The following is a 27,317-nucleotide window of genomic DNA, read 5'->3' as shown; positions in this document are numbered from 1 at the left end:
CACGCTGCCTTGTCTCACACAATAGGATATTTCTCTCCTTGCTTTGTGAGGGCTGACAGTTGTAAGCCTGAAGTTTCAGTCATGGCTGTCAGTAAGTGGTTGACAGAAACTTCAACACTGATGGACTGTGGCAGCCTCTTCCTGGGGCATGCTGGTTTTATACACACTTTTGTCTCTGTCATTTTTAACAACATTAATCTTCCAAGGCAGCGAGAGCCTTGTGAAATAGATAATTCCATTCTCGCGGCTCTGCTGTCTACCTTTTCCAAAAGCATCTATCCCTGCTCTGTTGACACAAAATGTGTAAGTAATGTAAGTTTTCACATTACTGGGGTCTATCTTAACACTGCAGGAAATTATAGAAATATAAATTAAGAATCCTTCACGCTAGATTTCCTTTTTTTTTTTTTTTTACTCCAGAGGTGCCGAGGATAACAGTGACACAGCAGATTGTACTTGTGTCTGTCGGCGGCGATGCGACTCTAGAGTGTCAAGCCACGGGCGTTCCCTCTCCCCTCGTGCACTGGTTCAAAGGTTAGTTGAGGTCAAAGAGAGTGTGCACACATCAACATGACTGTGGGAATGTCCATGTTAGAGACCAACAGGCTTGTTCTGTTTGCGTTTCCAGGTGAGCTTGAGGTGGGCTCTGCTCCTTTCGTTGAGCAGGACATTCACCAGGGCACCCTGCACATTCGAGGGGTGCAGGAGGTAGACGCCGGCCAGTACGGCTGTGTGGCCAGCAGCTCTGCTGGAAGCTCTGCTGGCACTGTCACTCTGGAGGTTGGAGGTTAGACCACATGTCAATGTTACTCATGAAGCTTATTTTTCTCTCAAATATACGCAAAGGAAAATCCATCTTCCACCGCCTTTCCCTCCACAGCGGAGCCATTGTTCTCTGAGGCACCGGCTGACGTGGCAGCTAGCGTAGGAGAGAATATCACTCTCCCCTGCGTTGCCCGAGGTTTCCCGCAGCCAACAGTGACCTGGCACAGAGAGGACGGCAGACAGATCGTCACGAGGACGGACAGCCACAGCAGAACCATGCAGCTGGAGAACGGCCATCTTTTAATCCAGAGTGAGTTATCCATGAAAAACCGCCCCAGCGAACAAGTTCAGTCTAATACAGCTTAATGGTTGCATTGAACTGACATAACTGACACACTCTGAGTGGTTGAATATGGAGGCGGTGCAAACTATTTTTTTTTATAAAAAAGGGTGTGTGTGTGTGGGGGGGGGGGTATTTGTTAATCAAAACATTAAATATCCATCCTGCTAACAGCCCCACATCTACTCTGCACAAGACTAAAATGTCACATGGCTTTCGAGATATGAATCATTCTGCAGGAACAGCTTAGTGTCCCTTCCTCCATTTGAGTGTCCTTCAGTGTGAGATTTGAATCTCATCTGTGCAAGTTGTGAACTGCGAGGCTGCTCAGCCTGCATATGACTAATGTCGGCTGCTGAAGGTGATCCTTTGTGCTCCTGAGACTAAATGTTTACACAGGGTGTAACATTATATAGGAGAGTAACAGACCTGTTTCCATTTGTGGCTGCCGTCTGACCCAATTAGCTTAATCTGCTGCAGATGGCGTTATTATTAGAATTTTTTTTTTTTACCTGCCATTGTTTAAGACAATGTCTCCGCAAATTTTTTAACTAATTTTTTTCTACTTTAATGCTTAATGTCACCACCTCTTTAAACATCTGTCCGGCTATCAAAACACACAAACTGAATGATGTGTACATCCTCCAACATGTGATCTCCTGGGGAATTCACAGAGTGGGACATTTGTGTCGGCAGGCCGGCAGCTGAGCCAAACCCATTAATCCCCCTTTTTTTCCCTTCTATTTTTAACTCTTAATTATAGCCAAGTCAAACCAATAATACCACTTATTATTGAGCAGAGGACTTAACTGCCATTAAGCATGGATTTTTTTGGGAGATTAAGTGTTTTCTTTGTCAGTGAGTGAAGACGTGCTGTCAGATCTGTAGAGAGTGATGTTGAAGTAAGGGCTGTTTCACTGTGTTTGACTGCAGGTGTCTGGCTGGATGATGAGGGGCTCTACATCTGTGAGGCCAAGAACCAGTTTGGAACCAGCAGAACTGAGGCCAGAGTTACTGTCACTGGACTGGGTATGCTTAAAGGCTCTCTTCTATTTTACAAACAGTGGCATTAACTACAAATCCACCTTTAAATACTTTCCTGCTCTTGTTTACTACTTACATATGTCTTTACACTCGCTTTTCATGCAGAGCCCCCGGTCTTGGCTCATGGTGCACCAATCATTACCACTGGTGTTGGTCAGTCCCTGAGTATTCCCTGCATGCTGCTGGATGGAATACCTCTTCCAGAAAGACATTGGTCCCAAAATGGAAAACCTGTAAGACTAATATTTAACTTAACTGTGCATCACACAGAGAATCTTTGTCTTCCTGTGTGACAGAAAGTCTTTTTACCTTTCTGCACAGGTTCAGCTAAATGGGAGGATGTTCCTGAGGAGCGATGGCAGTCTATACATTGAAAGAACCACCCCAGAGGATACTGGGACGTACGTCTGCACTGCTGTGAATGTAGCAGGCTCCATGAACATCACAGTCACCCTGGAGGTCCACGGTAAGACAAGATGTTAAAGGAATAGACAAGACATTTTGGAAGCCTATACGCTTTCTTGCCGAGAGTGAGAGTGACGTCAAACACCGGGAGAAAAAAAACTGAATGGTAAACTCCTCCACTGGTGGTAGGAAAGTTTACCCTTGTTTGAAGAGCCTGCGTATATCTGCTAATTTTGTTGTAAAAGGTATTAGTGAACTTGAGGTGTTGATGGGTCTGTTTCTCCACTCAGTATTTACTGCTTCAGAACTACCAAGGTACAATGCTAATGTTGCGAGCAGCAGATTGGTACATTTCACTGAAACTCTGTGATACAAATCAGCTGCATTTACATGCTTATATTTCAGCAAGCAGATATATTTTTTGCCTGCTCTTAATATGTGGCTAATTGTGGATAAAAGCTTATTATAAATATTGTGGAAATTCAAAACCATAAGTGATTCTCGTACATCTTTCCGCTGAAGCACTTTGGCTGCACCCACACGTCATCACAGCTTGGGGTTTGACAATGTTTGACGAATTTGAACACAGGCAGCCGCGCACAGCTGTCGCAACACACCACACACACAATAATGAGAAGACATGCAAAAGCTCTGATTATGTGAATGAGCCTTTAGTCTTCACACTGACATAAAAGTGGTCTCTCTTCTTATCTAACATCTAAATAGGATTATAAATAAAACAAGAATGGCACCAAGTACAGCACAAACACTGCCAAGCCACAACAGTCAAATGTTAATGTCAAAAACACGCTCTAAAATGAAAGTGAAAAAAGTTTTTAGCAGGTCTACAACGGAATTTAATGGGTTCTTCCTTTGTCCATGTCCCATCCCTCTCCCGGTTTTGTCGAAATCTGTTCAATAGTTTTTACATAATCCTGCTGATAACAAACCAACATACAAACAGACAAGCAAACAAAAGGACAGGGGTGAAAACATAACCTCCTTCAGGTAAAACATCAAGCTATTCCTAAAGTTTCCATTCTGAATACAGCTCCTCCATGTAAGAGACACTGGCCGGGTTGGACCACAGCTATGGACAGTCAGGCAACTATGTGCTGACTCAGCTTGGAAACAACAATATGCCAATGATTTGACCACCTGCTGTCATCACAGTGAGAGGGCTCTTTTAATGCACGCTTTGATGAAAGGGCCATTTTGTTCATAGACACGTAATGACAGACGGGCCAGATTATAGTTATCATCAGGTTTGTAATGAAGAAATGCCTCGAGCGCCAATACTGCCGGCCGGCTGTGGCGAGTGATAATGTCGTGAGACCGCTTATTCATGACCAGTCAGACAGCTGTGTGCTTTGTGATCTACTTCTTCCACAGTGCCCCCCGAGATCAACGCCGGTCCGTACCACTACATAGCCAACGAAGGCGTGGACATCACACTGTCGTGCGAGGCCAGTGGCGTTCCCAAGCCAAATGTTGTCTGGTCCAAGGTAGGATGTTACACTTGCAGTGCAAATCATCATTTAAATGATTTAAATGATCTATTTTTGGCTGCATCCCAGACACTCATGCATGACTAAATGGGTAGTTCTGATTCCCACAGCATTAGAGAGGAAAACATTTGGCATCTGTTCATCTTAACATGAATCATCATTACGATTTTGTAAATAGCTGCTGAGATAAAAGTCATGTTAAGCATGTTACAGTCAAACAAAAGCTAAGATCAATGTCCAGGACTGTACTGGTGAGGGGATGTAGATTTAAGTTAACTATTAACGTTATGAGCATGTGTATATTCATAGTGATGATATTAGTAATGATAATCTTGGTGTATCGGTGGGAAATCAACACCTCAATTTAACGTTCAGTACTATGAAGAATCTGGCTCCAAAAGACATCAAGAGATGGCAGATGGATATTCTGGCTTCATTTTTGTACAGAGAGACGAAATGGAGACATGTCATCCTTCTTTATTTAAAGTCTAGCACCAAGACCCTCTGTTTATATATGACATCTTTGTGTTGGCAAATGGGCAAATTAGGTTGCAAAATTGCATTAAGATAATAACGTTAATGTTGAAGCATGAAAATGGCTGATGAAAATTAACTCCAATATCTTTTAATTTTAAGTGCATTTGAAGGCTCTAATCACTATCTTTGCATTCCACTTTTATCAAACACTTGTAGCACGTAACACTTTGAATACAATTATTTACATGACTATTGGCACATTAATATAACAAGTTTTTCCTCCCACCCTTATCTTTCTCAGATTTCAGAAAACAACAATAACAGTTGCAATCAGGACTTGATTAAACTGAACATGAACGGGTGTAACCATGGCAACGTTACTTTATTTAGTTTTAAATAGATTTCTAAGGTACAATGAAACACTGTGATTTCTCACAGTGTTTCATTGTACCTTAGAAATCTATTTAAAACGTTTCTCACAGCACCTTCCAGTACAAGACTTGAGTGAAAAATGTCATATCAGAAGAAACTCAAAAAAAGGCAAACTGGCGACCAGATAACCAGTAATATGATCATTCTCTGCAAGCAGCTGTTTCCAAATGGTCATATATAGATAACTATATAATAAAATTTATTAAATAATTAATAAATTTAGGCACTGCAATCATTAACAGCAGTGATATGATTTTTCCAGAAAGAAATAAACAGCACGCTACCCTGTTACATTACATCACGCTGCTGTTGTAGATTTTTTTCTTCCTTGCTTTTCCCCAACATTTTCATAGTGATGCTCCAGAGTCAAGTTCATTTCTTTTCTTGTCATGAAATTAAAAAAAAAAGCTATTTCATGTTCACAGCAAGTGCGTGTGCATCAGACTGCGTTCTCATGTGCACGTAAACAGGGATACAGAGTGGTGCTCAGTTATTACATTAGACATAAAAGGGTCGGGCTGTAAACCTTAAACTAAACTTGGTGTGCCTCCGCTATTGTATAAACAGCTTTTATCTGCAGTATAATGTTTCTGCTGTTCCTCTACAGGGCCGTGAGCCTGTGCTCAGGGACCGCTCCTCGCTTCAGTATGATTCTGATGGATACCTCCACATCCCCCACCCCACCATCGACGATGTAGGTATCTACATCTGCACCGCCACCAGTCCCGTGGGCTACGCCAGCCGTGAGATCCAGCTCAGTGTCAACAGTAAGGACGAATAAATGTTTTTCACCGTCACCCAAACATAGCAGGGCTTGACCTCTGTCTATTAATATTCACAGACCAAAAAATCCTGTTTGGAGAAACAAAGCAGTTTGATGAATGCGCCTTTTGTGGTTTTCTTACAACTTCTTGCCCTCTTCCCCAGCCATGCCCAAGATAATGGGTGCGAGCGACCATGACAACACAGTGAAGATGACAGCAGAGGTGGGAACAGAGGTTGTTCTTCCGTGCGAGGCCCAGGGGAGTCCATCCCCACTCGTCACATGGAGCAGAAACGGGCATCCCATCCCCCCCGTCACAGCTGGGTAAGAGGAAGTCTTACGTCAGTCTGGCGACGATGCCGTAAAATGAGTGAAACATCATGTAACAACAGACTGTCACCGTCAACGTCTGACTCAGCTTTTACAAGAGCCTCTGACTGAAGCTGGCTGCAAGTCAGAGCTGCTGCTCATGTTTGGAGTTTATTTGCTGATGCCTCGTGAAGGCCAGTTAGACAGAGGCAGCTACAGTCTGTCGCTGAGCTGTGTGCAGCCTTAACTGAGCAGGAACATCTGGTCCCTCATGGTTCACTGACTCTCAGCTTTCATGTGTGGTCACTGTGGGTGCAGACAGGCTGCCTGAGTCGAGACACAGAGGATGGATGACAGACACACGTTTTAGGGCAGACACCAGACTGAATGGTTTTGGGTTGATAGAAGAAAGACGAGGTGGGGGGGCTGATACAAGCATTACTAGTGCAGGGCCAGCAAAAAGGAAAAGGTGGGGGGGGATTGCCAGGAAGAGGGGAGGAAAACGAACTGACAGAGGAAGAGATACAAGCCCCGTCTGCCTGATGTTTGGAATCCCTGGGGTGCTCCAGTAGTAAAACAACATGCTGACTCTTTACTGGTCCTGTCTGATGAGAATAACACATCTCTGTGAACAACCCCCACATAAGCCCCTTGCTTTGCATATGCAGGACGGGCGGATACAGGCAGGCCGTGTAAAGGGAGATTCATTCTCTCCAGCTACACTCAGAGGGGTGTGGGTCAGAGGAAGTGACCAGAGGGCAGTGATTGTTGAAATAACTGACATCAGTGGGTGGTGAGGTTTCTGTCATCGTCATGCATTTAAACCCAGACATAGCAAAAAGAAACCGAGCTTGGGTCACTTCAGGCTTAATCCTGATGAGGCCAATTTGTCCCTGTTAGTCTTTGTGTCAGACTGTGTACACAGATGACTTGACACCAGAGTGGGGAGTGATGGATGGCTAAGAGGGGGGGGTTACTTCTCGTGTGCTCGAGCTTGTTGTGTTGGTCTTCACCGTGGAGTAGCGGCGTCGCAGGCGGACCGCTGCAGAGGCAGTCGTTTGGTTTCGGTGTTGAATGTTGCTGCCTCTCCTAAGACTTGTTTGAGGAAGCGGGGGAGCGACATTACACCACATGTGCGGCTGAAATAGAGAGCTCTTTGTGCTTCTAGCTCATTTCCACTCACACAAACAGGTTATTGTTATAATTCGGTTACTTAGCAGACACACTTATCTAAGATAAATCATAGAGGCGTGTTTATATCTGTGCATATTATTAATTTACACAGCTGGATAGCCTCTGGTACAATTCAGGCTACCAAGCAGGCCTCGAACATTGACCTACATTTAAATACTTTACCCTACTTGTAACTGCTGTTTCTGGAGACGACAGCCGTGCATGTGATGGCCATATCTACGTCTGTTCACTTGTCCCTGTCTGTGCCAAACTTATAGAGTTACAAATGTCTGGTTTTGCATTAACTGTTTTCCTCTGCGACACAATCAGGCAGGTGCTCTGATCCAAAGTTCCTTAGTGATAAATATGTAGTTTCTGCAAACATCAATGTTCCCAACAGGACAACACACATTGATTTTTCTGGGCCTATGACCTTTCCCACACTGACAACAGGCCACACTCTGGCTGCCCTTTTACTCTATAATTACCTCGGACAATAGTGATTGTTAAAGTAAAAACTCACTGGAGAGATTTCGAGTCACTGGCTAAGGTCCAGATTCCACTTAGTGTTAACAACTTTCATCCATCACAGATCCATTTTATTTTAATGCCAACAAACAAAACAAATAAAAGAAATACTATCAAGAGCTTTGTAATATATTTCCACTCATGAACTGATGTCATAAAACACATTTGGCAGTGTAGAATTGTGCCCCAATTCTTTTGAGAAATGCTCAAATTTTCTAGAAATTATTTTATATATCAATTACTCCCTTCATTAACGACTCTTAGGCAACATATTCTACTGATATTCCTGTTTCATAAACTCATCTTCTACCACAAATAGTAACGGAAACAAAACTGCATTTGGAAATTCATCCTCATAGTCAGGGTTGATATAACAATGCACATCAGTGACACATACACATTAATATCGGCTGCCCGGTACTGTAAACACTGGACAGCCTTTGTAAATATTTCACTCTTTGTTCTCTCATATAGAGGTAAACATGCTTCACCATGTAAATAGCAGACTAGAGGAAAATATTTCTTGGAAACAGGAGCACCTCTTCTCCAAAACACAGCGGTTGTAGATCTTCAGTGACTCATGACTTGTGTTTTCTCCATCTCTTTGCCCTTGACCCCGAACCACTCCCCAGGTTCACTGTTTTGCCTTCAGGCTCTCTGAAGATCTCTGACGTGCGCCTGATTGATAGTAAACTCTACACATGCACCGCAGAAAACCCAGCGGGCAACGTGTCCGTAAGCTACAATTTACACATTCAAGGTAACTCTGCAGGGCTTTATTACAAACTTTAAACTTTTTAAAAACATTAAAACTTCAAAAGGATGTAATGTTGCTCGACTCCACGTGAATACATCCCTTCTAACATGTTAAATATGTGAGATATGTATGTAGGCTTGTAACAGATGTGGGGAGAGGTGCATTTACGATGTTTGTTTTTTGTCCTCAGCTAAGCCCAGGATTCAGCCAGCGCCCTCACTCCTGAAAGCCCTGATTGGCCAGACAGTGACTCTGCCATGTGTGGTCCAGGGAGAGCCGAGGCCTGAGGTAACTTGGTTTCATAATGGGCTTCCTGTTGGGGTCAACACGACACCCCTCAGGATCCAGCAGGTCAAACTCGCTGACCAGGGCACCTACCAGTGTGTGGCCAGGAACAGTGCAGGAGAGGAGACCCTGGAGATCAAGCTGGAAATTCTTGGTGAATATCAGCAGTTCTGCTCTTCAAATCGTGGTTGTTCCCTTTAAGAATAAGCAGAACAAACCTTTGCAGTATATACAGTATGTTGTGAATCATGATTTGTATCATCTATTTGGATAACCATTATCTAGCACTGCCCATATGAACATGTATATTCACTTACAGTGTCCCAGTTTTAGGAGTCACAGTTCTCTGTGAGGAGAGGAGTATTCTCTGGAGGTACAGTAGCTCCATGCTGCAAGAGGATAAAGGCCTGTTATACCAGAAAATAATTGTTTGTTCTGACAGCCACAAAGGAAAGCAGATGTGATACTGTGTCAAAACAGAGATAGTGACCCACATTTTCAGACAGTCTCTTCTGGAAGACATTCATAGCTTGTTCAACAAAAAGTATCAGAAATAGTTTGGACAGGGAGTGACAAAAGGGAGCTAGAGAGTGTTCAAAGTTCAAACCCCTTGCGGCTTCCTCACCTTCGCAAATCTGGTAAACCACAGTGTGAAATGGGGGGGAATCTCACTTTCAGTTTAGGGAAGTTAAAGAAGTGTTCGGCCACCATGGGAGGAGACATTGTCCAAAGCTATTTGACCATCTGATAAGCAGTTTCCTCCTGAAGCTGCACTTAAAGCCTCAACTACAAGCTGTATAATCTGTATAAGAGACAGTTGTGTCCAGCTGTGCTGAATCAAACCTTCACATCAGTTATGGGATGCTGCAGGACTCTATTCTTGGTCCATTAATATTTACACTATACAAACTGTAAATAACATTATTCTTACTAATCAGTACTTCAACATCCACTTTTGTAGAAATGATAAACATATGCAGCTCTGGTATCCCAGACCGTCTCTGGTTCTTTCCTGTTGTTCATACTTCATCATAAAGTTGTTTTACATCAGATCAAATACATTTGTACTTAAATGAAGATTTCAAATGTTTTCCACCAGATGTTTTTTATCACTTCGATTTATTCCATTATCCTCCGTTTTCCGTCGGAGGGAAGGAGATCTTGATCTAAAAAACAGTAACTAATTAGACATCAGCCTGACTGTTAGTCTTAGAGGTTGATTTAGGTTCTCTCTTGTTGTCAGAGGTTATCATGGCTTTATGGTCAAGGATTTGATTTTAGCAAGTCTGACTTCTGAATCAGAGATTTGAGGCAGAACAGTGTGAAACCAACATACATTTTCTGAGGATGGATAAGAATGATTTCCCCTAATCCCAAAGTGATCTGTTTCACTCATGCTTAGCCTCAGGCTGATATTAACTGATTTTGAATTGTACCTGTGAGAAGTCTTTAATCTGACACCCACAACAGACCCTCACACCCTGAGCTCTTATACTTACAGTAAATACCCACACTGGAACATTAATAACTGATACTCATTATACTTTCAATTTACTGCTGCTGTGTGTTTCGACTGCCCTCGCTCTTTGAACCAGCATTTAGCATGGTTTTTTTATGTCCTCACAGAGGCCCCATCGTTTGCAGAACCTGGAGATGCCGTCATGGAGAAAGTAGCCAACAGCAAGGTCATCATCCTCTGTCCTGCCGAAGGTAAGAAATGATTCATAGATGAGTCAGCCTCAGTCAAACTGAAAAGAAAAGGGCAATGGAAGGTCTGGTGTTTAGAAAAGGTGCAATTTACCCAGTGTGACTATTTTTTAGTTTTAAGAACAGCCAGAAAGGGATGTGTCTTTTTATAGGTTTGTTTTCATGACACAGCAAAAGAAAATTCCATCTAAAATGTAGGACGGAGGTGTATTTGTGCACCATCAAAGAAATGTTTTCTGTCACCGCAAACTTTAAGTTGTCGAAAGGGGAAAAAACATCCTTGCCATCTTTAAAGGATGAGCCTCTTTTGATCGCAGCACCTAGAGATATGCTGTTGTCTATCTATTTTAACATCTGAGTGCAAACACGGTGGCATCCTGGAGGGTTGTTGAGGACTCGTCGTTTTATCAGAACACAGTGAGCACTGATGTGTGTCTGTACATGCACCGATGGATACCCTCAGAAAGCCTGTGCATACAGGTATGTTTGTGTGGAGCCGTGCCATGGTAACGAGCTTGGCGAGAGAAGGTGAAGACTGTGTCTAATGTGGAGCAACAGCTGGAACATCAGTCCGCCTGCTGCCTCAGTGAGCCACATCTGCTTTCCTCTGCGTCAGGGCCTGCTGGGAGAGGAATCCTAATTACAGGCTGCTGCTGGCAGATAAAGGACAGAGATGTCTAAGGTGCACCATGAAGCACAGGAAGTGGAAGATGAAGCTGCACGAGCCCTCCTTCCATCCAAGTCACACCGACAGGCAGGCAGGCTGTACCAGACCTCAGAGGTCGCCACGTAGAAATGCAGGACACTCTCCATGCTGTAGAGATGCAGCTTGCACCAGAAAACAAGGACCCCCTCATTGTTCTCTCAAGATCTGTCTGTATGCAGGAGATAAAGCGCAGTCTCTGCCAGAAGGATATTATTAATTCACCAACGAGCGCAATGCATTTGATAGAGCTAATTATTTGAGTAACACACAGAGATAATCTCCCACTTTGTGAGCCCCGGAAAATAAATTAAAAGTCTGCTAATGAGATCTGTTAACATCCAAATCACAACATCTGTCCATATTTCCTCCCTGAAATGAGATAATGAATTTTCGTCAGAGCTTCTTAACTCTGAACATGTGTTCAGAGACTCAACAGAGGATACCCTCACCTTTGGTTGCGCTGCATCTCCTGTAGTTTTAGTGTTTTTTGGATTGGGGGATGGGTGCTGTGTTCGATTCTCCTACCCCCTTTGGTGTTTCTGTTAGTCACACCTCTGTAAATACACAGACAGTGGTGACCTTGACATGTTAGGTAACAACATCCTCCACCTTCTGCCCCCATTCCACCTTTCCCTTCTCCACCAGCTCTCGTCCACCCAGTAATCCACAGCACACATCTGTTTCAGGCTCCTGAGCACCAGTGTCTTTGAACTGCTCCGTCAACCACTCCCATTCTTAACACTCAAGACTCTCACCTGAGTGTTTGCTAATAAATCTTGATGGCAGTATTTTAAATATTGTATCTCTGAGGCATTCTGTGAACTACTTTCTATGCGATTCTGACCTTGGAATCTTGAGCTCCCAGGTTACATGGACTCTAACCGTTTTGGCAGGGTCCTGCCTGCTGTCCCACAGATAAATGTAGAGCTGGCTTTTTCTCGTCTTGGCCGCCTGCCCATTAGGTTCTACTGTAGCAAGGCACCGAGATGGGAGTAACTTTTTCTTTCTGTCAGACGTGATCAATAAGGTTCCTTTTACACTTGCTCAGAATTACTTTTTCCTGTCGTCTCACCTGCAGGTTCACCTCGCCCCAAAGTGCGCTGGTTCAAGAACGGCCTGGAGATACATCCGGAACAATCAGAGTTTTCTGTGGTGAGGGATGGAGCACTTGTAATTAGCACAGCATCTGCCAGCCACAGCGGGGATTTCAAGTGCATGGCAACCAATGAGGCAGGCTCTGTGGAGAGAAAGACGAGGCTGAAAGTAAATGGTAAGAATTGTGGTGTTTTCTGTTGTGTTAACCAATTACATAGCAGCATCGTGACAACACAATTCATGCCTGTTATTTTTCCTGTACTGTTTTAGTTCCCCCAGAGATCCAAAACGATAACCAGCCGCTGAACCTCACTGTCACCTTGAAGCAGCCTCTCACGCTGGGCTGTGATGTCTTCGGGATCCCCTCCCCAACCATCACCTGGACTAAAGATGGTCATCCTGTGAGTTTGTTGTTCCAAATTCATATTAACAGTAACACAGTACAGTCTATCTTGTTGAAATCTAGCTATATAATGCCACCAAGTGGTTGTCATTGTAATTACAATATGACTGCTTTCTGTACTTGCAGGTGAACAGTCCTGGGGTGTATCTGCAGAATGGAAACAGGATGCTCAGAATCTATAGAGTTCAGCCTGATCATGCAGGACAGTTTGCCTGCACGGCTCAAAACTCAGCAGGAGAGGCCAGGAGAGAGTATAATATAGTGGTGCAAGGTGAGCTCATCAAACAGCTTTCAAACTGGCGTTTGAACGACACAAGAACCGAGAGGAGGAAAAGACAGATGCAAGAATACTTACCACATTAAGTAGAGAATTAAAAGGGATATTTGTCTTGTCATCAGTGGATTTGAAATCTCCTGGAACAGCAGTTTAAAGCTCCCAAAGAGCTTAAACTCTCTGGTTAAACTTTAATACTCGATGTAGCAAACATTCCTAAGGTTGACATCCCAAATCTGCTAACACTACCCATTAATGCCAGTCCTCATGTCCTCATTAAATCGCTAAACTGATGTGAGATTCTTTTCCTCACAACAGTAATAATGAATTTAAATTGATCTGTATTTCATTCAGTATTTTGAGTATTGTCATAAATTTCTTGATGTAAACTACACACACACACACACACACACACACACACACACACACACACACACAGGTGCATCTGTGGTATAGTTCCACCTTTCTTCTTCTTGACCAGTTCCATCTTTTCTTCCCAGCTCCACCAGTGATTTCAGGAACGTCCCGACTACAGGAGTTAACCGTGGTGCTCGGACAGGAGGTGGATTTTCAGTGCAGAGTCAGCGGACAACCACCACCCAGAGTGGAATGGAGCCGCGATGGAGAGTAAGCATCAATTGAACACTTATTGATTCATTGGTACACAGAGGATGGACAATGCGTGGCAGTGATTTGATCTTCCATTCCTTCCTCTCTCTCCAGGGTCCTGTCCCGTGACGGAGACCCCCACGTGGAGTTTCTGGAAGATGGCCAGTTGCTGAAGGTGAAGTCAGTCAGACTGAGGGACCAGGGGCTTTACCAGTGTCTGGCCAGTAACAACGCAGGAACTCAGATGCGCCAGTTCAGACTCACAGTGCAAGGTCTCTGCTTTTCTCCTGACTTTATCTAAGACACATAACACATATTCAACCACTCTGACCTGAATTCAGCTTGTAGACTTTTTTGTTTTCTTTCTACTGAAGAAAGAAAAAGAAAGAAATAGACCTGAAAATCCAAGGTTATCTGCATATTGACTTGATTTAATTTCCAACGGTCTTGTAGACAATGTTCAGACCTGGTATCAACATCTGTCCTGAGTGATCCGATCACAAGTGGTCAGGTCTGAACCCACCCAAATGTGATAATGGTTTCTGAGGTGTGATCATTCAAACCACATTGGGAGGTCTTGGATGCATGTGGCCACATTCCTTTGACGTCTGACACATCTGTAAACTCACACTGGGTAACAACAACAACCTTTGGTCTTTGCAAACACAAATGACGTATTTATTTGCATATATAGTGGGTGAGTGAGATCTGGTCACAAGAGACACATTCAGGACTCATTTTAATACCAGGTGTGAACAAACGTACTCAATACTGGCCACTTGTGATCTCAGGATAGATGTTAATTCCACGTCTGAACGGGGCCGTAGGAGCAGTGATCTTTTCAGAATAAAATGACTGGACATCACATTTAATTCATGTTGAGACTTAGCATCTACAGCATGACACACTGCCTGGCGCATGAGCACATACTGAATTCCATTTGTGCAGGCCAGTGGGGATTTGTGTCAGCGAAAGAGTGTCTGCTCCAAGCTCCCAAACTAGTGCACACTGCATTTCTGTTTTAGAAATTCTCCTGCACAAACAGGTCAATCCCCAGAAGATCTGTTCATTCTGTGCTACAAGCCAGTGAAAATCTAACTAGCTGTTAAACATACATGTATTGTCTGCGTTTCTCCTCAGCTCCCCCGACCATCAAGGGCCCCAGTGAGACCTTGGAGGTGTCAGTGGTGCTGGGTTTCCCCACAGTCCTCCCCTGTGATGTTGAGGGCTCACCAACGCCCAGCATCACCTGGCTAAAGGACAACCAGCCCATAGTATCCAGTCCCCAGCAGACGTACACCCGCAGTGGGCAGGCCCTGCGACTGGGCTCGGCACAGGGAGACAGCACGGGACTCTACACCTGCAGGGCCACGAATCCGGCAGGCACAGCCATCAAGCACTATTCTGTCAGTGTTCTGGGTAAGAGACATCAGCACCACTCACACAGTAAAGTGGCTGAGACAGAACTTTTAATAATTATGTTTTTCTTTTATTCAGTCCCACCACAGATAGAGGGCGGCTCCACATCTTTGAAGTTCGGTGGTCAGGAGGAGAAAGTCCGGATCAATGGGAGCTTAACTCTCTCCTGCTTGGCCAAAGGTTTCCCTGAGCCCAAGGTCAATTGGTTCAAAGATGGACAGGTTGGTTTTCTTGTCTCTATTAGCCTCTACTGGCAACTAGTGCAAATTACATCAAGCTTAACAGATTTTACATCCTCTTGCACAAGCCACCTCCACTCTCTCTGATTAAACATCATGATGTAATAATACTGTAATAATGCTACTTTGTTTTAACAGCTTCTTGTGTCTGAGCTACTGTATCAGTCTGAGCACCTTCATTTGTATATGTGCAGTATGTATGAGTGCATGATGAAAATAAGGTGTCATAAATTCAGACATTTAAATCACCACTGATACCAATAGACACAAAGTAAGGAAATCATTATGCATAATGTGGAGGTAGTGCTTTCTACACACAGTATTTCACCTTGTATCTGTTGTATTTTGTTTGTCTTAAGTTGCTGAATGGAAACGTCCATGCTGGCATCCAGGAGAGCGGCCATTTCCTCCACATAGACAACGCCCTGCTGTCCCATGAGGGCCAGTACACCTGTGTGGTCACCAACTCTGCAGGGGAGGACAAGAGAGACTTTCATGTCACCATTCAGGGTGTGTTCGGTTAAATAAGAGTTTAATCAGGAGAGACTTTGATTCAATGTTTTAACATTTATTGACATGCACACAGAAAGTAATGTTATAGTCTTTAGGCATTTTAGACCCCTATGGGATTTCATCGGGATTAGGAGGGGGTGAAGCAGAATGTAGTAGAGGAATTCCCCCCGGGGTCTAGCCACTGGTGGGATGAGTTGATGATGATTCTGCTGAAGACTGGAGGAGATTGGGGTGGAGGTAGGTCATGCGCTTCACTGAATGTTTGACAGCAGCCAAATGATTGGCTGGAAAGGCAGCAGAATCTGATTGGCCATTTAGAAACGCCCACAATCAGCTGATCAATAAGCAGGTAAAGTCCTGACTGAACTTACTCTGAGCTTCATCAGTTATTTCCATCACCCAGGTTGGGGAAATTCTACTCAATGCAAATGTATTCTTGATTCAGTTACTTTAAGATTTGATGTTAATATTTGTATTCTTAACAAAAGAATCTTGTGAATCAATAGAAAGCAAGCTGACTCAAACATTCCATTGTCTTGCCAGTTCCTCCGGTCTTCCACCGGTTGACTAACAGAGAAGCAGCCTGGGGTCTGGGACATGAGGATGACAATGACAACGAGGACATGGTAGAGAAGCGGGAGGTGGTCCTGGGTCATCCGATCAGCTTGTCCTGTGAGAGCAATGCAATCCCCCCACCAAAGCTCAGCTGGTATAAAGATGGAAGAAAACTCACCTCTGCAGATGGGGTGGTGCTACTTCCAGGTAGAGTCTCATTCCTGTGTTAAAGCCTGTGGCTGTGATGTACGAGTGAGGAGTCATATTCACGGATGAATCTGCTGATGTATGCATGGGTTTGTCCTGTCAGGTGGACAGGTGCTACAAATCCCCCGAGTGCTGAGAGAAGATTCTGGAAAATACACATGTCAGGCTGTGAATGAGGCAGGAGAGGACCACATGCACTTTGAACTGGAGATTCTGGGTAAGAAAGTGCATCAATACATCAGACTTCATTTGTGGAGCACTTTTCATACAAACAATGAAAGACAAAGTGCTTTACAGAACCAACCATCCACTTGCAGTGCAAGACAATATTAACAGGCGCTGAGGAACAACAATCGTAAATCTCATAAATATGAAATGTGGAAATACCAAAGGCTGTTCAAAGGGGGATACTAGAGGTATAAATAAAACCAGAGATAAAAAGTACAATATTAAAGTGAAAACATTTAATATGTAAATAATTTAAATAGAATAAAAGGTTATATTGTATCTGTAAAACTGTCTAAGATTTGATAATAAGCAGAGAGATAAATATGTTGATTTTCTTGGTAATTAAATTTTACACTGGTGGAAATTAATTTAATTTCTGAAGAGATCTCTTATGTTTTGCCTCCTCAGTCCCTCCTGTGATCACGGGAGCATTGGAGGAGTTCATGGAGGAGATGGGAGCAGTGGTCAACAGCACTGTGGTCCTCCACTGTGACGCTGCTGGACACCCTGCTCCAGTCATCTCCTGGCTGAAAGATGGACAGCCGCTGCACACAGACCAACAGCACCACATCAGTGAGGATGGGACTCAGCTCCAGGTCAGTTGTTGTTCACTTGTACACAATCACCAGTAAACAGATCCAACTGTGACGTGTAACCTCGAAGAATAACACTCAAATCCCATCTGACAGCTCCTCAGTGTCCAGGTTTCCGACATGGCCGGGTATTTGTGTATCGCTGAGAACAAGATTGGAACAGTTGAGAAGTTGTTCAGTCTGACAGTGCAAGGTAAGAAAAGAGCTTTACCCCACATTTGGAAGTGGTCTGGGACGCATGTGGACACATTCTCTTACACATTCAAATGTGTCCTTGGTCACATATGTGGGACCTCCCAACTCAGCTGATGGCCACCGACCAACCACAGTTTCACAATGAATCAAGCATGTTTACTCTTCTCTGTGCTCATACGCTGATTTGTTTGTGGCCACTCCCCCAATATCAACAATGATCACTACATAATGATTGATACGTCTCTTAAATTGGTAAAATCTTACTTCACAGCAACACAGCTGTAAGAAATTCATTCAGCCCCTCCTGACTCCCCTCTGTCTATACCGCTCTCTCTCGTAACGACACAAACACAGTGACAACGGACACATCTGTACACTCAGACTGTGTAAAAAAAAAACACGTCAGGAACACAAATGATGTATGTGATTATTTGCATATAGAGCGAGGAAGTGACAAGTGAGGAACACTCAGGACAGGATTTCAATGCCAGGTGTGAACAGACAAACTTAACGCTGACCACTTGTGATCTCTCAGGATGGATTTTAATACCAGATCTGGACATGACCAGACAAACAACCATTCACACTCACATTACCTCATACAAACCATTTAGAGGCTCCCATTACCTAAGCAGTAGGTCTTTGGACTGTGGGAGGAAGCAGAAGTACACAACTCCTGCCCTCTACTTGTACCACATAACTGTTTCATTCTCTTCCAGTGCCTCCGAGAATAATTGGCAGCAAGGAAGAGGAAGTTGGTGTGATCGAAGGCCACATGGTGTCTTTGCTGTGTGACGTCCAAGCGTACCCTCCTCCAGAGATCACCTGGACCAGAGACGGAGAGGTCCACTTGATTGGCAACGGCATCAACGTCCTGCCAGGTCAGCACTCGGCCACGTGCAGACAAATAATTCTTATGTCAGGAGAATTTCCTTTGTTTGAATAAAAATCAAGCAGTGATATTAAATTCGATATCGTGCTTTCATGTGTCAGGCGGCCAGATGCTACAGTTGACCCGGGCGAGACTGGAGGATGCAGGGCAGTATGTCTGCACAGCCACCAACTCAGCAGGCCAAGACCAGAAGAATATTCTCCTGAGTGTTTACGGTGAGCAAACACATGGTGACACATCTGCACAATTTAGCTACATATATATACAGATGATCAAATCTCAAAACACTGTCTGGGCAAAAGATCTGTTTACCCCAGGCCAGCTGTGAGCATGCATAGTCCAGGAGTGACTCATACCAACTCTGAATGAATCAAACTGAGATCATGTCCTCTGTGTATCTGCCAACCAACAGTCCTGCCCACCCTGAAGCCCCGACTTGATGCTGAGTCAGACTTGGTTACCCCTCAGGTTGGCTCCTCTGTCACACTGAGATGCGAAGCCCATGGTGTTCCCGAGCCTGAGGTCACATGGTATAGGAACGGGCTGCAATTGGCTGCAGGGAACGGACTGAAGATGGATCGTCACCAGCTGGAGGTCACAGGAGTTCAGGTCGGGGAAAATGTTACATCATACACGTTTGAGGCAGCAAACAAAACAATAAAAATAGTTTTTGGGAGTGGCTTTCAACAGGGGTCACATTTGATTTCCAGCCTTTACTTGTGCAACAACATTGTGCAAAAGCCTGAAAATAATGTACCAATAACAAAAACGGCTCTTGTTATTTTAAAATTATTAACAACCATGACCCTAGTCGTCTTTGAAAGGTAAAATTTAAAAGAAGTTAGTATAAAAGATACTGAACCAAAGTTATAGAAGCACAAACATAACAGACACACAAGTCTTTTTAGTGTGGCCCATCTTAAAAAATTAAAATACCTGTTGACCTGCACCTTTTGTACGGAACACATTTTGAGGCCATAGCCGCAAGCCGAAACCTATCCTGTGTCAACAGCTGTAGCAGAGATATGGGGATCCTAAAATGCTTTTGCCAAGGAGATTTAGAGCTTTCAAACAAGTTGTCAAAGTTGTATGAATACGTGAGTCCAGTACAATAGTGAAATAGTGCTACCAGGGCCAAAGTGGCCCACAGGTGGAACAGTGTATTTTAAAGCATATTTAAAAAGAAAATACAGACTAGAAAAGACTGGGTGAGCAGGAGACACAGCTGCATATGTGACAAGACACAGCCCTCAAACTCTTTTTGACCGGATGCATTTGAACCCAGTTCTAAGTTAATTCACCTGATTCAATGGACGCACCAAAGAGCACAGCAGCAAGGATCCATGTCCCTTCTATGCCTGTTCTCAAAAGGCAGCATCCTTCACCAAAACAACTTTCTTCTTTGGCTTCTAGATGACAGATGGTGGCACCTACACTTGCAAAGTGTCCAACATGGCGGGACAGGTGGACAGGACATTCAGACTGACGGTTCATGGTGAGAATATCTTTGCTGTGTTCTCAAAATAAAAAAAACTTTCTCTAAAAGGCAGTTGTTTTATCCTCCAAATATATTTCCACAGTTCCACCTGTCCTTGCTGGGCCTCTCCAGGAGTCTCTAAACTACACCCTGGGCTCCCATGTGGGGCTGATATGTGAGGCCACAGGGGTCCCCGTCCCCAGCATCACCTGGCTCAAAGATGGAGCACCTATTGGTAAGATAACAGATAAAAGATATACAGAATGGGAACAATAGGGACTTGTGCCTGACAGCTTGTGTTTGTGAATATGTTTGCTGTCCAGAGAGCAGTCTGCAGTGGCAGTGGTCTGTTCGAGGGAACCGACTGGAGCTGGGGCCTCTCACTTTGTCACATGCTGGAACATACACCTGCGTGGCAAAGAACAGCGAGGGCCGCACACAGAAGGACTACACACTCACAGTGCAGGGTAAAGAGCTCTCTGCAAAATAAGAGACACTTATCCTTGAGCTAACTGTACATGCCGTTTATAAAAGTGCCATTTAAGAGTAATCCTTGTCCTACCCAGTATCGCCCACCATCCTGGACTCTGACCACCCAGCTGATGTGAGTGCACCCATGGGAGAGGAGCTGACCCTGGAGTGCAGAGCAACTGGAACCCCCACGCCCCGCCTCAGCTGGCTGAAAGACGGAGTGACTTTAGAGGGATCGGACAGCCGTCACATCTCGTAAGTCATTAGCAGTTACTGCCAGCGCATGGAACAGTGTGAATTAATAGGTGTAATAATTGTTCTGCATCGATCGATCAACACCCACCCCTGCAGGTTTAGGAAATTACAATATTAATCATCAACGTCAAAGATAATGTGCATGACAGAGGGATATGTGGACAGATGGAGTCGTTTATAGTTCTTTGCCTAATTTCATCATGAGAAACATAAGAGCAGCTGCTTTACAGCTGTTCGGCAGCTTATTTGGTCATTTCAACCACAACAGCCAGAGACAACAAATGTCTGTGTGCCTGTGTATGTACATGTGCGTGTGTGACCGTGAGAAAAAACGTGGGATGATGATAATAATGATGGGAAAGTGATTCAGAGGTTGGGGTAGGCGCATAATCAATGCTGGGTGAAACAGGATGGCACATGGCAACACATGGCATTAATGTGAAAACACGATGCGTCTTTGTAACCCGACAGTGTAACCCCTGATGGCAGCACGCTAACATTACTGAGGCTGAGTCCCGAGGATTCTGGGACGTACACATGCTTGGCTTTCAGCCCGGCCGGACAGGAAAGCAAAATCTACACCCTCTTTGTTTTAGGTCAGTTGGAACTTTTACTTTTGTGCGTCTTTGTTCGTCCTGAGTGATTCCCTTTAATTCAATTTGACTTGCTGCAGTCCCTCCATCCATCTCTGGGGAGACCACTGTCCCCAAGGAGGTGCAGGTCACACAGGACAGCGCCGTGACTCTGGAGTGTCAGGCGGCAGGAAACCCTCCACCTCAAATCAGCTGGCTGAGGAACGGACGTCCGCTGCTCCTCTCTCCCCGTGCACGCCTCCTCTCTGGTGACTCTGTGCTGAGGTCAGTTTAGACAAAGAAAGCTGAAAGCAAACATGGTTGTTTTGCAAAGAGATTGCATGTTTATAAGTGAGGTAATGCTAAACGTCCCCTTTTCTTTATAAAATAGGATCTCTCCTGTGCAGCTGTCAGACTCTGGAGTTTACACATGTGTGGCACGCAGTCGAGCTGGACTAGCTGAGCTTAGCTATGACGTCCAGGTCCAAGGTACAGTCATAACATACCACCCAATGATTTCCACAAGAGCTTTTTCAGTTTAGCATTTTGGATCTGATGGTTTCCTACAGATGTTTCTGTGTATGTTCCACAGTGCCCCCAGGTGTTGATCATGTGGAACCAGTGGAGCCAGTTACAGTCGTCCAAGGATCCTTGGTCACGTTAACCTGCGAGGCACGTGGCGTTCCCCCTCCCACACTAACGTGGATGAAGGACAGCCAGCCGCTGTCCCTTCACCGCAACCTGCTGCTTGATGGACAGGAGACGCGGCTGCAGCTGCCCGACGTGGCGCCCTCAGATGCTGGCCTCTACAGCTGCGTGGCCAGTAACCAGGCCGGAAGCAGCACAAAGAGCTTTAACCTCACTGTTCTTGGTAATTCCAAAAACAATCTCATATTTAATCTAAATCACAGTTTAAACTCCTTGTACAACTGACCCGACACATTCATTTCTCTAATCCAGAGCCTCCAAAGATTTCCAGCTCCAGCTCTCCAGAGCTGACCATAGCAGTGGACAGTCCACTGGAGCTGGAGTGCTCGGCTGTGGGCGTCCCACCCCCCACCCTCAGCTGGCTCAAAGATGGTCGCCCCTTAGAAGGAGCGGACATTGTTCAGCAGGATGGACACTTTGTCAGGATTAGCAAAGTTCAGGTAAATTACAAACTGACGGCATGTGATAATACTGCAAAGTTGTTCAAATAATTAGATAATTTGGTGAAACTTTGTGCCAAAGATAAATATAAAGATTACCTTGTTCAAAGAAAAGACAAAAAGACATTTTTGCTTGATGCAGTTTACATTTGGGATTTAGATTATAGATAGAAAAATTTGAAGATGCTTAAAACGCACAAGCATTTGTCTGAATAGCCAGAATTTAGATGTTCTAACTAATGAAAGACTGAACTTTTTAACAGCATCAGTTCATGTTAATACAGCACAGTTATGCAAGACCCACTCAAACTGATTAATACCATGTGTTTATAGGTGCAGGATGCAGGTCTGTACACTTGCTTGGCCAGCAGCCTGGCTGGAGAGGATGGAAAAAACCACTGGGTCAGAGTCCAAGGTGACAGCAGCTGTTCTTTTCAACGTCATCATCACTTCTTCCCCCTGAGCTTGTGAACACCTGTGGTTTGATCTCTGCTTTCAGAAGTAAAAATCTGTGTTTGGACTAAAATAAAACAGTCTTGGTTTGGCAGCAAATTCCAGCTAAGGTGTTATCACACACATCATTTCTAGTTTGATTAATGCCAGAGTTAATATATTTTACATCATGCAGCCCCCTTGTTGCATGTCTGCACATTTGCTATGAATAAAATTTGACACAGTGGTGTTTAGACTTATTAAACTGCTGAGATTAATGCTCCACGTAAACTAAAGGGATTTGGGTAATGACGCTCATCTTTATAAATTCTGCATTCTATTTCTAAAGTTAAGAATTTAAGTTTATCTGTTCCACAAGGTCATATGTCTTCTTTAGAATCGATCATATATATATATATATATATATATATATATATATATATTTTTTTTTTTAATCACAATAATTCTGGTCTCACCTTAGAGAAGTTCATCACTTAATGTGTTTGTGTTTCAGTCCCCCCCACCCTCCATGGCTCTGGTGATGTGAGAACATTGACAGTGCCAGTTAATGGACACCTGACCTTGGAGTGCCTGGCAGACAGTGACCCCCCTCCTGATATAGAGTGGTACAAGGATGAGGCCAAGCTGCAGGTACAGAGTTGGTAAAAACACAGGTATTGAACTAAAAGCCATCTCCTGACTCACACTTTGTCTTCCTTCTTACCCTGCTCTCATGATATTAGCCAGGGGGTCGTATCCAGAGGCTGGCAGGGGGTCAGTACCTGGAGATACAGGAAGTCAAGCCAGACGACAGCGGCCAGTACAGCTGTGTGGTCACCAACATGGCTGGAAGCACCAGTCTGCTTTTCACAGTGGAGATTCTGTGTAAGTCTACCTGTCAGTAATCAATAGTCAGAACTATTTTAACTTGTTAAAGCCAGGTCAAACTACATGGATGTCACTTCCTACTCTTCTAGTGCCACCAGTAATAAGGGAGAGCAGTTCACTGGTGACCACCCATGTGGGCCAGGATGCCCGTTTACCCTGTGAAGTTGAAGATGACTCATCGCCCACAGTCGTATGGAGAAAAGATGGCTTCCCTGTGTCTCTAGATAACAAAAAGTATGTAAATTAACAACAGGTCAACCTGCCATATCAAAAGCAGACACAGCTTCAAACTTTGGTGCGTCTGTCCATCCATGCATCTTGTCATTGTGCGTTTGTTTCAGGTACACGATATCAGAAGGCTCATTGCGTGTACATGAGGCTCAGCTGAGTGATGCTGGTCGTTACTACTGTACCGTGTCCAACCAGGCGGGTTCAGATCACCGGGGGATTGATCTACGGGTGTTTGGTAAATGTAGCGAAAGGGAAACAGTTACTCTATGTGGTGTTTCCTTTCTATGTTTATAGCACAGAGATATAGTTCTGTCCCTGTGTTCGATTTTAGCGTAGTTTGTCATGTTTAAACCCAGATATACTCTGTACAGCTGTAGCTAAAGCTGTCCTGTCTCCTGCAGTGGGTCCTTCAATCAGTCCTGGTCCATTCAACGTGACAGTGACCACAGGGATTAGAGCTGTGCTGAGCTGTGAGATTACAGGTATACCTCCACCTAAGGTGTCCTGGAAGAGGAACGGCACTCCACTTGATATCAGTCAGCTGCCAGGAGCGTACAGGTAAAGGCTATGGCTGGATCCACTGTGTATACACAGCATGCGTGCATCACAACTCACTCAGCTGTAAAAAGTGTAAAAACTGAGGCAGTATATCTTCTTTGTCCAGGAGTCTGTCCTCGGGGTCCCTTGTTCTTCTGTCACCGTCCAGTGAGGATGAAGGTTACTTTGAGTGCACTGCCGTCAACGATGTTGGGGAGGAGCGCCGGGTCATTGAGGTCATTGTACAAGGTATTGAATTGTGTACAATAAGCAGACTGTAGAAAAGAATCTCAGCTGGCTGAATTGATACATGTTCTATTTTCTCTTTTAGTCCCACCAACGATTGAAGACGATGTCACAACTGTGACGGCTGTGAAAATGTCTCCTGTGGTGCTGCCTTGTCACGTACAAGGACGTCCTCAGCCCACCATCACATGGACAAAGGGAGGCACCAAACTGGGCTCCAGAGGAGGAACTTACCGTGTCCTGCCCACGGGTAAGACAACATGTCTGAGCAGCTCTAGTCATCTTTTATAATTATACATCATGTTTGAATGTGCAAGGACTATATTCAACTGTGTATCTCTACTCTTCTATTCAGGAGTGCTGGAGATTACTGCTGCGGTTCCAAGTCATGCTGGCAGATACACATGCTCAGCCCGCAACCCAGCCGGCGTGGCACACAAACACATGTCTCTCACAGTGCAAGGTGGGCTCTTAGGGACCAGCCACAGGTCACTCTGTGAATGTTGTGTGTTGGAATTATTATAACAAAACATTGGAAAAGCCATATGGTAATGTAATTGTTCCTCCCTGCCCGTAGAGCCTCCAGAGATCAGGCCAATGGCAGAGGAAGTACAGGTGGTGTTGCATCATGGGACTGTTCTACCCTGTGAGGCTCAAGGCTTCCCCAGACCATCCATCAACTGGCAAAGAGAGGGAGTTCCCATAGCAGCAGGTAACAATATATAAAATATCAGAACAGCTTTCTACACTCCATATAAGATCTACTTTATCAAACTGATTAGTGAAGATACTGAAGTCAGACTGTCCCGCTCTTGCAACTTTATGTTTTATCTTAGGTCACAGACTGGCTGTTCTCTCAAATGGAGCCCTGAAGTTCTCTCGTGTCACGCTTGGTGATGCGGGGACTTACCAGTGCCTGGCAAAGAATGAAGCCGGCGTAGCTGTGGGCAGGACCAAGCTAGTCCTTCAAGGTAACATGGACAGATGTGAAGGAAGTGGTGAAATTGTACATCACAGTAGCATGGGCACAGTAACAAAACTCCCATTTGCATTGAAATATTGTAACCAGTTGCTCCTAACTCCCTTCAAAGCCATTTTCGACATTTATAAATTAAATGAATAACTGTTCACCACATATTTCTCCAGTTCCACCGGTGTTGAGCGTTCCTCGTGTGGAGTACACTGCAGTGCTGGGCCAGCCAGTCAGTCTGGAGTGTGCAGCTGATGGGCAGCCGCAACCTGAAGTTACTTGGCACAAAGAGAGGAGGCCTGTGGTCGACAGCACACATATACGTATCTTTGCCAATGGAACTCTGGCAATTACTTCAACGCAGCGCAGTGATGCCGGCCTTTACACATGTACTGCCAAAAACCTCGCCGGCAGAACCAGCCAGGACATGAGACTAGTTATTCAAAGTGAGTGAAGGCTCTTCAAGATAGTTAAATTAAGTTATAGGAGTTATATCATTAAATTAATGATGTAATTTCATTTCAGTCCCGCCCCTGATTCCTCCTGCACAGACAGAGCTGTCAGTCATGCAGGGATTTCAGGCTCTGCTGCCGTGTGCTGCTCAGGGTTCACCAGAACCCAGAGTGTCATGGGAGAAGGATGGTGCAATCATGGCCAACCGTCCTGGCAAATTCACTGTCCTGCGATCAGGAGAGTTGATAATTGAGAGAGCTGAGGTATGAGCCATTATTCTTTACTGCATTAACAACTTCATCTCTGTCCAAGTCTGCGGTTTTAGAATAAGCAGTGATTACTTTCTTCACACAGCCAGGGGATGCTGGAGTGTTCACATGCGTGGCCACAAACGCAGCGGGCTCAGTGAGACAAGACATCCGTCTGTCCATCAACATGAGGCCTGCCTTCAAGGAGCTGCCCGGTGACGTAACCCTGAACAAAGGACAGAGTCTGGCCTTGTCCTGCCACGCCCAGGGAACACCTTCTCCTGTCATCTCCTGGACTGTTAACAACTCCCCCTACTCAGGTATTGCTTTTAAATTTGACACTTCTACAGCAACACGTCTTTAGTATTTTCATGTTCATAAAGCTTGGTGCTGAGGTACTTAAAGGGGAATTCCAGTATTTTTCAAACTGATCCCTATTTTTTAAATGCGTGACAGTCCAAGAAATGTCCACTAAAGGGGCTTTTTCCCCCAATAAAAAGGCTCAAAATGCTATTCTAGGTTTTTGCCAAGAGTCTGGCAGCATTAAACATGTCTCGCTCAACAAGAATATATTGTATTCAATATATGGAGACAATCTTACCACAGTAAAGTCAGTTAAGCGTCTCGTATAACAAAGGTTACATATTTCTTATATAGCATTTCTGGAAGCCAATAACTTCAAACCGATTGGTCTTAGTCTCTGATCACACACCATGCAGACTGTTGTCCAGGTGAGAGATTTTTGTAGCGAAAATGTGTTTCCTTGTATGGACACATGGTCAGTCTGAGACAAGTCACTTAACATATATCATGTTTTTGACACAGACGCCCCTTACTGGAATTTCTGACAACACCAGAGAAAGACGATGTGTATTCATAGATCACTGTGAAATACATTTGGTTAAATGATAACTAATGTCAAAAAACACTTTCACGTCTACACTTCAACAACTTCAGAAAAATGTTGC

General features: G+C 44.4%; 1 protein-coding gene and 2 long non-coding RNA genes across 3 annotated transcripts in view; 1 reads left to right on the top strand and 2 right to left on the bottom strand.

The window, feature by feature from the left end:
• hmcn2 (hemicentin 2) overlaps positions 1-27,317 on the top strand; it is a 48,285-nt gene that overhangs the window by 12,440 nt on the left and 8,528 nt on the right. Inside the window, exons 14-63 of the mRNA XM_034594981.1 lie at positions 421-534; positions 629-787; positions 881-1,075; positions 2,039-2,134; positions 2,255-2,382; positions 2,471-2,615; positions 3,947-4,059; positions 5,579-5,738; positions 5,899-6,058; positions 8,377-8,504; positions 8,692-8,940; positions 10,413-10,496; positions 12,278-12,469; positions 12,565-12,695; positions 12,824-12,968; positions 13,472-13,598; positions 13,695-13,852; positions 14,721-14,999; positions 15,078-15,220; positions 15,598-15,748; positions 16,295-16,513; positions 16,617-16,730; positions 17,150-17,337; positions 17,431-17,527; positions 18,249-18,410; positions 18,523-18,636; positions 18,834-19,030; positions 19,835-19,916; positions 20,002-20,133; positions 20,222-20,365; positions 20,465-20,624; positions 21,096-21,220; positions 21,298-21,481; positions 21,588-21,685; positions 21,789-22,067; positions 22,157-22,344; positions 22,678-22,759; positions 23,291-23,427; positions 23,520-23,661; positions 23,754-23,898; positions 24,006-24,130; positions 24,297-24,453; positions 24,560-24,681; positions 24,764-24,928; positions 25,034-25,141; positions 25,256-25,390; positions 25,515-25,649; positions 25,825-26,094; positions 26,174-26,364; positions 26,456-26,669. Of these exons, the coding sequence (XP_034450872.1) occupies positions 421-534; positions 629-787; positions 881-1,075; positions 2,039-2,134; positions 2,255-2,382; positions 2,471-2,615; positions 3,947-4,059; positions 5,579-5,738; positions 5,899-6,058; positions 8,377-8,504; positions 8,692-8,940; positions 10,413-10,496; positions 12,278-12,469; positions 12,565-12,695; positions 12,824-12,968; positions 13,472-13,598; positions 13,695-13,852; positions 14,721-14,999; positions 15,078-15,220; positions 15,598-15,748; positions 16,295-16,513; positions 16,617-16,730; positions 17,150-17,337; positions 17,431-17,527; positions 18,249-18,410; positions 18,523-18,636; positions 18,834-19,030; positions 19,835-19,916; positions 20,002-20,133; positions 20,222-20,365; positions 20,465-20,624; positions 21,096-21,220; positions 21,298-21,481; positions 21,588-21,685; positions 21,789-22,067; positions 22,157-22,344; positions 22,678-22,759; positions 23,291-23,427; positions 23,520-23,661; positions 23,754-23,898; positions 24,006-24,130; positions 24,297-24,453; positions 24,560-24,681; positions 24,764-24,928; positions 25,034-25,141; positions 25,256-25,390; positions 25,515-25,649; positions 25,825-26,094; positions 26,174-26,364; positions 26,456-26,669 (7,668 nt within the window). The remainder of the gene's footprint in view (positions 1-420; positions 535-628; positions 788-880; positions 1,076-2,038; positions 2,135-2,254; positions 2,383-2,470; positions 2,616-3,946; positions 4,060-5,578; positions 5,739-5,898; positions 6,059-8,376; positions 8,505-8,691; positions 8,941-10,412; positions 10,497-12,277; positions 12,470-12,564; positions 12,696-12,823; positions 12,969-13,471; positions 13,599-13,694; positions 13,853-14,720; positions 15,000-15,077; positions 15,221-15,597; positions 15,749-16,294; positions 16,514-16,616; positions 16,731-17,149; positions 17,338-17,430; positions 17,528-18,248; positions 18,411-18,522; positions 18,637-18,833; positions 19,031-19,834; positions 19,917-20,001; positions 20,134-20,221; positions 20,366-20,464; positions 20,625-21,095; positions 21,221-21,297; positions 21,482-21,587; positions 21,686-21,788; positions 22,068-22,156; positions 22,345-22,677; positions 22,760-23,290; positions 23,428-23,519; positions 23,662-23,753; positions 23,899-24,005; positions 24,131-24,296; positions 24,454-24,559; positions 24,682-24,763; positions 24,929-25,033; positions 25,142-25,255; positions 25,391-25,514; positions 25,650-25,824; positions 26,095-26,173; positions 26,365-26,455; positions 26,670-27,317) is intronic.
• Positions 8,848-11,109, bottom strand: LOC117767399. Its single transcript, XR_004614881.1, has 4 exons — positions 10,951-11,109; positions 10,434-10,534; positions 9,104-9,175; positions 8,848-8,981 (listed from the first exon to the last, which is right to left on the bottom strand). It is a non-coding gene; the product is annotated as an uncharacterized LOC117767399 (long non-coding RNA).
• Positions 11,339-13,548, bottom strand: LOC117767398. The gene is made up of 3 exons (XR_004614880.1): positions 13,434-13,548; positions 12,272-12,436; positions 11,339-12,167 (listed from the first exon to the last, which is right to left on the bottom strand). It is a non-coding gene; the product is annotated as an uncharacterized LOC117767398 (long non-coding RNA).

The sequence above is a fragment of the Hippoglossus hippoglossus genome, chromosome 9 (genome assembly GCF_009819705.1).
Source record: "Hippoglossus hippoglossus isolate fHipHip1 chromosome 9, fHipHip1.pri, whole genome shotgun sequence".
Lineage (NCBI taxonomy): Eukaryota > Metazoa > Chordata > Actinopteri > Pleuronectiformes > Pleuronectidae > Hippoglossus > Hippoglossus hippoglossus.
Note: the sequence above shows the minus strand (reverse complement) of the source record. Positions and strands in the feature narration are given on the sequence as shown.